Below are 11408 nucleotides of genomic sequence, written 5' to 3'. Positions count from 1 at the left end.
TAAAAAAATTAACATTACATTGTTGAGGTTGACTATATGCTTAAATAACTAGCCTGTGTTGGATTTTAATAAATATGTCATGAGTAAATATAAATTTTGATTAAAATATCTCAGCAGTCAGTAGTGTAAAGCATCATGAACTGTGCAGTTTAAACTACATCTGTCGTCTGTCCCGGTAAGTGACGTGGCTGTCTGCCGCTGGGCTGCGACTTCAGCAAGAAGCGAATCTAAAAATAAACCATCCCCCCCCCCCCACACACACACAGAGAGAGAGAGAGAGAGAGAGAGAGAGAGAGAGAAAGTGGGGAAGTATACCCGCAATAAATTGATGACACACGGGAAGATATCAAGGCTTAATTACACAGGTGTAAATAATGATTACATTAAATAACACAGTTAACAGGTACTGATTTACTTTTGCTACTCTTGCAATTACATGAGTATCATTCTCTGAACAAACAATGTACAATCTTTAGAAAAATTATTATCAGTTATGCCACTTCCGGAGGGGATAATTGTATGGGCAGGGCTTCCTGGAGACTACATGAAAAGTTCTGACATGGATTTAAAGACTAATGCTGCTACATAAATAATAAAAAAAAATGTTCATCTTAAGAAGTCGCAGTACAAAAGTTTATAACCCTGTTGCAGGCAAACTTGCAGGAGTACAAGGTGCATCAGGACTCCATTCAAGAAAACTGATTGATGACGCTCTATGAGCTGCCCCACTTAGAGGCACCTGTCTTCTGTACAGAGGTAGTAAGGTGCAGCACCTGCACCAAGACTCTGTGCCAGCCTCTGCCAACAAGGCCAACCACAATCACTTCTAACACCATGCCTGGTGCATGATGTATCTTCATGAGAGAGGCCAGCACCCTGTGGAGGCTTGAGCCACCCCAGTACATCACCTGGCAACTCTACCAAACTGTCCTGGCCTGCAAAGCAACAGCAACAGCTGAAACAACATTAGAGCCAGCCATAGGACAAGACTGCAGTACCCAGACACCACCACCACCACTTGCGGCGACTGAGGAGCAGCAGACGTAGGCTGACATACCGGCAGAGGGTGACGACAGGGGTACTCAAACTGCAATTTTCACTGCTACTGTATTGAAAGGTGTAACTGCCAACCTGCCCGCCGTCTCTGCCTGTGACCTGCACAGCCACGCACATGCAGATTGCCCCTAGGAAGAGGAAAGAGGCAGTCCGAACTGCATACGACATGACACAGCTGGTTGGAGAAATGCAGTCGCAACGGTCGCCGAAGAGGAAAGGACCCTGGTATGTAGTTGTTCTTTGGGTTGTCAGGAAGGGAGGGAGGGGGGAGATTAGACATGCCCTGGTGCAGTGTCGATGCTCATGGCTTACAAGCTATATCAATGCAGCAGAAGTTCATGAGTTGCTTTTCCAAGATGTAGACGTTGTTATAAACATGCATTTGTTTGTGGCATAACGTGCAATTTCATTATCCTGACTTTGCTCCATTTCTAATTTATCTAACTTAATGATGCTCTACTGTACACATAAAGAAGTAAAAAAGTATAAGAAGGCAAAAAAAAATTTCTACACTATTATTTGAGTTTCAAACAAATTAAGTTTCGAGCAATATCTTAAGGTCTTCAGTAACAGACGTCTTCAGTAACAGACGTCTTCCTTTTCCTCTACCTTCCTTTATGGTAAATAAGTGTTTTATAATAACTGATTCATAATAAGATCGTTTTACAAGGAACGTTTTTGTAAAAAAATTGGTTGTCTGTAAAGTCGGTTTACGGACGATAGTTTAACGTGACAACGTCATAACAAAACATTGCTGAAATGATTGCATACTTTTATGAATAAAATTGAATCATTTTAATTTTAATAATAAAAGAATAAATACTTGAAATTATACTAGTAATCAGATTTTTAAAATGCAAGAATAATTAACTTTTATTGCAGAAATTGTTGTTGTAATAAGCAATGAAAACCACATTAACTTTTCACTTCACTTTATAAACAGTCGACGAAACAGTTCACGTGTAGATGACTTGTAATTAATTTTAAAAACTGGTGTTCAGCTATAAAGTTTAAATATAACTATGAACAAGTTTTCATATAAATAAACTATATCATCAATTATATGAATCACCATAATTTTTTAGTCAATTGTAACATAACCTATTATTACTGCACTCGCCGACAGCGTAACAGAACACAGTGTAACGGAACAATGAGCGTAACGGAACAATGTGCGTAACGGAACAATGTGCGTAACGGAACAATGTGCGTAACGGAACAATGTGCGTAACGGAACAATGTGCATAACGGGACACTTTTTTGTGCCTGCAGCCGGCATTCATCGATTTATTAGACGTTGTCACGTCAAAAATGATTCATCAACCAAGGCACTTCCAGACAGGACTCAAAAACAATTTTTAACTAAACATTTTTCCAAACATTACATACTAAATTTTTCATCTATTTACCTATTGCTCCTATAGCCAACGACTCAAGAGCATGTGTAAAAACATACTTGCATAGTAATTCTTTTTAATCATTAAGAGTGCAGAACTTACCTCAAAACCTTGCATCTAATATGAATGTTAAGAAAATTAACTTTTATTTTTATTAGAAGATGCTAGGGAAGTATTCATTTATTTATACAACACAATTTATTACAGTACCTAAAATTATGAAACTTTTCCAACAAAGTAAAAATATAATGTACATATATATAAATGACAAGTAATACTTTAAACAAGCTACTCTATTTTTAATCTCTTATTTATTCAATATGACATAAATGATTTGTACACAAAAAATATATTTTAAAGAATTAAATTTGTATTTGGTTGTGAAGTAATGTACACAGTGGTTTTAGGACATTAGAAATGCACTTGGCACAGAATTTTATGCAAAAAATATTTTCAATTTTTACAATGCATGTAAACAATGCAATTTTCCTGAATATTTCAGAAACACTATACACAAAAACTTTTTATTTCACATGATTTTATGTTTGTACAAATATCACATTGTAATACTATGAAAAGATTGTTTTGTAAAACAGTGAGAGCCAAGAGGATGAACTCGGAAAATAAAACAAATTTTAACATTGTGAAGATGATTGCTGATGACTAAAACTTGTTGAAAACTTTGTTGTTGTTCCTCCTGCAGTCTTATTGTTTTGGCCTGGTAGTGATTGTTCTGGTAGGCCTAATAATCTTGGTAAAGTAGTTACGGATACATTTGAGTCACTTACTCTCAACAAATTTCCCCTGTTTTTACCTTCTTCAATACTTTGATCAATACATGCATTATTTAAGGAAGACATTTCTTCTAGAAAATTAAGAACTCGCTGAGGCTGATTTTTAGGATCGTCTGACACCAGAATTTCTTGACCAAAGAAAAAAGCACCATTTTCTTGCACTGTACTAGTGGTTTTCTTGTAGCTACCAGCACTGCACTGTGAGTCTGCAATAGACCGACCGTCCCCCTCGTCTCGACGACTTAGCTCACTGCATGGTGAACCTCCACTGAGAGGTTTCCCTTCACTTTCCGAGAGATCTGGCACATTCTGCTGGAAATGATGTAATGCCGAAGATGAAAGCCAATGCTGACTAATGCCAGATTTACAATGTTCTGAATTCTGACCCGTTAATGATTCTTCGTCCGACAAGAGTCCAAGCGTGTCAAGTCCAGGCACTAATAAAGAATCATTTGTTGTTACATCAGATTCATGGAGCTTATTATCTTTCAAGTTACTTCCCTGAGATGAACTTCCACTGGGCAGTAACAATTTTGAAAGTGGAGGTGCAAGGCCTAACCCAATGTTTCTTTCATGGTAAACATCTGAAATGGTGGGCGTTAGCTCTCTATTCAAGCGGCGTAACTGAGTTGCAATTATCTGGTCTTGAATGCTATTTCCACCACTACTTGGAACTCCCGACACCAAGGATGAATTAGAGTTGCCAGAAGCAATATCTTCGGAGGCTTCTTCGAATCCTTTAGATACTGGACCCAAACAATTTTCAACAAGACCTTCATTTCCTTCCATGGGTAAATAATGAATACGAGAATTAGAGTCTTTCACACCACTGTTTTGTAAAAGTGTGTCTATGTTCATAGTTTTTCTTGCAAGAGGTGCTCCAATTGTACACATTTCTGTTCTAACACTCAATCTATCCATCACTGATGACTGTAAAGAGGCACTGTTATTTGTACTTGATAATTTTAACGTTGACACATTATGGTAATTCAATACTGGTCTTTTAGTTGTGCTATAAGCTAACTCGGCAGGACCACCAAAGTCTGAATCTGAGCTATGAGATTCAAACCCAGTATTAAGGTTACTAACAGGGGCATACAAAGATGACGGAGGAACTGGATGGAGGGAATCGACCATAGGAGGTGCATGAACCTGTCTGGGTGGAGGAAGAGGAGGTAGTGGGTGATTGACATGAGACTGTATTATTGCAGTTCTACGAAGCACAGTTGCATGTCCATTTCCTTCCCAATCAGTTGCAGAACTTGCACTGCTCGAGGAGTCTGGGCGATGATGAAAAACAGCATGGTGTTGAGATATGGCAGGTCCATCACCAGCAGGTGAGTTGTTGAAGCCCGATGTGTACAAGTTGCGAATGCGAGTCTGATGAGCAAGTGTCAACGTAGTTAAACACGGTGAAGTGTCTTGTTGCTGCAGCACTACTGGTGGACTGGGAGTGAATGCAGCATCACTTTCACCTCCACCTCCCGGACGACTCACCACTGTACACACCTTTCCTCCCGAAGCACTGCCTCCACTCCCAGAGCTCGCTTTTGCTGGGGTAGAGCTCGACGTGTTCTCAGATGCACAAGCAGTTCTGCCATCTGGCTCGCCACGTCGCCGAACGTAGCTCGTAAATGCACCTCCAGAGCCCCTGTGCCCGGGCAACAATAACGGGGGTGCCGGTCGAGAAGATATGAACGGCAGCGGTGGATGCGAAGAGGACAAGATTGGAGGTGATCTAGAATGAAGTCCTCCTGTACCATCCTCATTCCCCTCCAGGGAACTCAAGCTTTCTAGTGAACTTGAGGAATCCAGGCTTAAGCTCTTTGGAGCTTCTTGAGTATCTAAAAGAAAAATAAATTGCAATTGCTTCTGTTTTTTTAAGTACTCTTTTACATTTGATTAGTAGAAACACTGAAAAATTCTTAATTCTCTGAAATAACACAATTTGAGCACATTTTTTTTCTTTGTTCATGAATTAGGCAAAGAAATATCTTTGTTTGCAATGCTGTTCAGCCAAGCCATTAACTAAAATATTTTTCTTTAAATAGGCATAATATATACTTTATGGTGATTCATGTGAGTCATGTATACTAGATTAAAAGGTTAAAGGACCTTCAAACTTTTTCTTTACCAACAGATAACACACTTAATCACCAATTTTGAATAATAAATAATAATAAGCAAATTTTATTTTTCGCACACTATTCCAAACATTTCTATACGCTGCACATTTTATTGAAGCATTTAATATACACCCACATCTCAAGAAACGTCCTAATTAGTTCCAGGAAAACAGAGCACTAATTAAAACAGCGATAATCAAATACTCTTTTCTACAAGATGTATGCATGTTAAACAAAATAATTTGTTTTCCAACTACGTAAGTGTGCTTGTTGTCTCCCATCTAATGAAGACACTGTTCCCATTAAATTCAATCTACGGTACTAATTATATGTCTAAACACATTAAAAGTACATTTAAATAAATATTTGAATTACATGTTTATATTAAAACAACCTACAATCAAATGAACAGTGTAAAACATATTATCACGGGCCGCATTGTTTACATAACAGGGCTTGGGCATACGATTTTCTAGGCAGGCGCTAAAATTATTTCTGAGTTACAAAATAATAATGATAATATTGAGGATGAGTTTCAATTACAACAAGATGAAAGGAGCATAAACTTAATATTTTATTTAATAATTCTTAACGTAATCCTCGACTGTGTTGCTACTAAATGCATGTGCACCTGAATAGCTAACTACATGACTTGCCACTAGTGCATCCTGATAGGTGTGAGGTAAACAAGTCCTGAAACATCTGGCTTTTCTCAACTGAGCTACTACTGACTTGCAGGATGGCATAATATGAACAGTAACTGAACACTTGGGAGTCGGGAGATATTTCTTCGTAATATAAAGCACTGTACTATGTTAATTGGGGTTAAGGGTGTATGACCCGTTCCAGGTCATGATTTTAGATTTATATTAATCACTGATCAACTTTTAGACATTTTCAATCGTTTAACTTTCACGAAATGAAAAATATATATAGTTGCATACTTTTTGCATAATTAGCTGCCAAAGTTACATTTTTAACCTTTTTGGGTTGTACAAATAACGAGAATTTAATTTATTGCAGAACTTAAACTTTTTAGGATTAACTGCAATGCCACTGGCTACTTCAAGAAATGGTTTGCATTTCTATCACAAAAACTCATTTCATGTTTCTTGGCTGTCAAGATCATACAAATTTTGAGAATTTTGAAATGTCAGGTAAAATTAATTAATATTTTCTGAAAGAAATGCAAACCATTTCTTGAAGTAGTCAGTGGCATAGCAGTTAATCCTAAAAAGTTTCAGTTCTGCAATAAATTAAATTCTCCTTATTTGTACAACCCAAAAAGGTTAAAAACGTAACTTTGGCAGCTAATTATGCAAAAAGTATGCAACTATAAATATTTTTCATTTCATGAAAGTTAAACGATTGAAAATGTCTAAAAGTTGATCAGTGATTAATATAAATCTAAAATCATGACCTGGAACGGGACATACACCCTTAAGTAAATATGCTATGAAGGAAGGGAATAGCTATTATAAGGAAATGGCAAAATATGGTTTGTTGATTTGTCATATTATTAATTTTTTCATTGTGTTTAATGCTACACAAGTGCTGTTGCCATTGTGCATGCACTGAAATTAAAATTCAGTAAGATGAAAAAGAGTGCCACTTCGAATCTATCTGTGACAGTGCTATTTCAACAATTTTTTACAGGATGCCACTGCTTAGGTGAAATTCTGACTTTTTCCCTTGGTACGTCGAATAAATAACTTGCACAACCACTTTCTCCTTAGTCGGAACATCAGGTGTTCGGTTTACTTTAGAACAAAAATATTTACCAGACAATGACCAAAGATCGTGAGAAAGGACAGTTATTTACACTTTGAGAAAGAACAATGATTTAAAATCATCAGAGATTGCATGAGTCCATACATTAAAATGGACATAAATTAATAATATACTTATAAAAAAAAATTCTTACCAAACAGTGCCAAAAGTGCTTGTAAAACAAACTGAATTGTTCTTCTATTGGCTTGTTTGCCAGTCCTCAGTGTCACTTCATCTTGACCTACTTCCATAAGGTCAAACCCTAAAAAAGAATTGTGGTTAAAATCATGGTCTTTGTGTATAAACATTAACTTTAATTAAACACATTTGCATGCTTACACAGGTACATCAACATTTTTTAAACACATTTACATAATTAAGAGAAAGTTTTTAACATCTAAGTTTTTCTTAGCTGCACAAACTGCTCACACATCCAAATGTGCAGAAATCTGTAGAGTACCATTTAATTACTGGATGTGTACCCAGAACCAATGTATGAATTAGGTTGGTTGATTTCTGCATTGAACCAGCTTTTGGGAATGTGTAGCCTGTAAAGTGTAGTAGTATACACAGTAATTTGTTTTTCATTGAATGCTGGAAGAAAACAACAGTAATGGTTAAACTTATCTCTACTGAAATAATGTAATTCTGGTAGCTAATAAAAAAATTCAGACAAATTATTTGAATTACGACTTGTGAAATTAATTGTATCTGATTTATAATTGTTAGTTATGTGATTGCTTGAAGTGTTAATATGTTCAAATTATGTAGATAAATTTCAAGATAATATAAACATATGATTCTTATGAACATTAAGTTATTCAATTCAGCCTTAGTAAAGTTGATAATGATGTTGCAAGTAGTCTACCAGTTAATATGTTTTTCATTGTCTTAATTTGCAGATTGTTGGACATTAATGCATTAATAAATAACCATTATAGCAGGTAAATAATCAATAGTAAATAGCCCATTTTGACAAGATGGCCTAACTTGGCAGAATGCTGCTCAACTCTATTGGTGTACTTGTGTAGTTACACAATTGAACTAACTGCACAGAACTTACCACATTGCACTTCACTCCGATACATCAACTGTGGTTCAGAAAAACAAAACTAATATCACTAAGTTTTCTGCTTTCTACTAGCCCTTCAAAAAAAAATATTTTAAGGGTCAGATAAACACTTTCAAAACAATTTTCAAACATAAGTGCACTGTGTTTTAGTCTGTCAGTTCACACATGTACTCTATACATATAATTGCTGACCATTCTGAGATATACTTTGTGATACATGACTGAATGCCAAGTGGTAATAGAATGTTTGAAATTTGTTCTTTTCAAATATGCAGAAATAAAAAAAAATTGAAAATAAAAAATGAATGGAAATGCCACTCTGGCACAATTAAAACTGCATAATTTGCTAATTATAAAAGTGTTAGACAGCTTTATATTGATAAGAGATTGGTACTAAGGTTTATGTGCATAGTAACCAATCATAGGTCTGCATTTGAGGATTTCCCTCCCCTTTTTTTTCTTTCAAAATGTGCATATTTTTCAGAATCATTATCTATATTCTGGTTCTCTCCTTAGCCAAGTTTAACACTTTAGTCAAAAGCTGGTAATATATTCTACTAAGCTAAGCTGTGATTACGGTCTTATAAGCATCTGCACTGAGAGAGAGAGATTCTCTTGTTGAGCTGCCAAACATGCTTGAATTCTTCCAACATATATAACAACACTTACCAATGAATGTATACTAAAAGCTCTTACATACAAGCCCACTTTCTTAGTATTCCATACAGCAGTAACTATTCTGCAAAAGTTTCTACTTAAAATCACTCCCAGCTTATTGGGGGGGTCTTTAATATATAGGCTGAGAGGCATCAGTTATGTGCATGTATTATAACCCCATAACTAGAGCCAAGATTTTATGGTACGTATTGAAAATTTAGTTGTTAAAAATAGTGGAATTAGTCTATCATCATTAAAAATTAAAACATATAACAATAAGTACAATATGTTCATCAACTGCTTCAACATTTCGTGGTAATACACTTAAAATGTGTAAATAAACAATACTACATATATATCAATGAGAGTAAGTTAAACAAAAAAAATGCAAGCACAATAATCAGTTTTCCTCTGTAATGGTCCTTAGTTCACAAGAATGTTATAAATATGAAAATTAAAAGAACATCCATGCATTTTAAATGCAGTGTCTTAGAGCCAAGATTAACTACTAAACATACATAAATTTTTCGGCAGCAGGGAAAAAAAAAATTGATTGATTGTGTAATTTAAGTTTATTTAGAGTGCCAACATATTTTAAAATTTAAAGTATACATTTTTTCACTCTCTTATGAGTTAAACTATATAAATATGAACCAAACAATCAATATGCAATGTTTAAAGCCCACAATTATCATACTTATAAAGTTCCTTGAGATGTTTCTCTGTATGCCTTTAGCAATGTCTGTATGGTATCAGCTAGACTCTGCTTTTATTTTCTTTACTTTAAAAAACTATGCAAAATATAGCAACCCAGGCTACTGCTCTCCACACTTTGTAAATTACTTTATTTAAGATTTATTCTTATATGATAATCAAAGATAATATATGGTTACAATTTTTTATGATGTAAATAACCGCTGTTTATTATTTTGAGAGTTATTTGTGTGTTTGGAACTTGTTTATGATCATAAATTACACTGTTTCGTGCTTTTTTGGTATTTCTGATTGCTCGCTTTATAAGGATTAAGCCACTTATATGTTATTTTTACTTATTTTTGCTTACTCATTTAAGTTTTTCTGTATCTTTTGAACTATTTGCTATGGTTCTTTATCTGAAAGCCGGATTTTGCAACATCCATGACAAGGAAGTTAGGATAGAAAGGGACATTTAATGTCATGTGAATTCTTTAAGCATAGGAAAGACTTGTGAGTTGGTTAAGATGCTGTTGCTATGAGCTCATGATTGGCTGATATTTTTTTATGTGTATTTTTGTAATTGTTGGAAATTACATCACATGAGTTCCCTTGGTTTGTTAGTCAACGTCTGTGCAAGGTACTGAGAGGTTGTGTCTGGCGGTGACTGATATTTAACAAAGGCATGTAGAGATAGAGAACTTTGCAGCTGTGGTTGGGGCTCTAGTGTTTATATTTAATGTTTTTTGTGTTTCATAAATTTTAGTAAGAAATATTGGCTACAGTCGTTGGTAACAGCCTACAACGATGGTCGGTTGAAATCATCATTGTTCTGAGGACGAAGTCCTTCGGTGATGTACCATGAGATGCAAGCAACCACGGGATTTACTTGTGAACAGTATTTAATTTTCAACTTTTGGTCCCAATGAACAGTAAATTTGTTATCTGAGCCAATGAAGGTGCCTTGTGTGACCAGTTTGTATTTTCATCATGTACTTGTTTTTAGTGGTCAGAAGATTAGGCCATGGTGACTTGTGAATTTTCATGAACAACAAATAAAAATGTTAAAATCAATTTGTGTTCGAGAGACTTTATTTCAGAAACAAGTACTGACAGAAACATCTTTTTTGAACTTAAAATATTTTTTTCAGCATTCGAACCAATTCTTCAAGTGTTTATGTATGTGCAATCTAGACCAATTTGAGCTAGCTGTAGGTTTGGTTTGTTACAACAGAAACTAAATAATTTTTTTCTAATTAGATATTATTTGAGATTTTTAAATAAAAGCCTAAACTAAGTATTTATAAAATCAATTCTATTTTTTAATAGACCAATAAGATCATTAAGGTGAATTTTGCTGCAGTTTGTGTTTTGTTTTGCATTTTGGTGTAATGGTGTAGTGAGTTGACTTCCATTTTGGTGTTTGGTGGTGTACTAACTTATATTTTGCTGTTATTTTGGTTTTATCACTATTCAACATATAATCTTACCTCGAAACATAACACATAAAAAAAATGGTCAGTTCTTATTTATTTCAAAATAAGCTACAGTAGGCATTCTTTCATTTGGTATTCTTTGATTCGGCACATTCTGTAATCTGGCACCGAACGAGCACTAATCAGGGGGATTCAGCTGTTTGATATCTCATAAAGAAGCTAAGAAATTATGTTAACATTTATTAAAAATATTTTTCTAGCTATACAAATTATTTTAGAGGTTATATTGTCGCTACCCTTAATTTATATGCCCCAGTACGTTAAAAATATCAAATCAAAAATTTAATCAATTAAAAAACTGCAGTCCTGGTGGTTAAAATAACACACTTAACCCTACTTGTGCTAAA

At 34.9% G+C, this 11408-nt stretch overlaps 1 protein-coding gene across 3 annotated transcripts in view; it reads right to left on the bottom strand.

Moving 5' to 3' along the window:
• Window positions 1-2615: 2615 nt before the first annotated feature.
• Window positions 2616-11408, bottom strand: part of LOC134529569 (tetratricopeptide repeat protein 28) — a 221506-nt gene continuing 212713 nt past the window's right edge. For all 3 annotated transcript variants that reach the window (XM_063363794.1, XM_063363795.1, XM_063363796.1), the window contains 2 exons: window positions 7298-7405; window positions 2616-5091 (listed from right to left, as the gene is read on the bottom strand). In XM_063363794.1, the coding sequence (XP_063219864.1) occupies window positions 3089-5091; window positions 7298-7405 (2111 nt within the window). In that variant the 3' untranslated portion in view covers window positions 2616-3088. The remainder of the gene's footprint in view (window positions 5092-7297; window positions 7406-11408) is intronic.

The sequence above is a fragment of the Bacillus rossius genome, chromosome 2 (assembly GCF_032445375.1).
Source record: "Bacillus rossius redtenbacheri isolate Brsri chromosome 2, Brsri_v3, whole genome shotgun sequence".
NCBI classification, from domain to species: domain Eukaryota; kingdom Metazoa; phylum Arthropoda; class Insecta; order Phasmatodea; family Bacillidae; genus Bacillus; species Bacillus rossius.
This window is presented reverse-complemented; position numbering and strand designations above follow the sequence as displayed.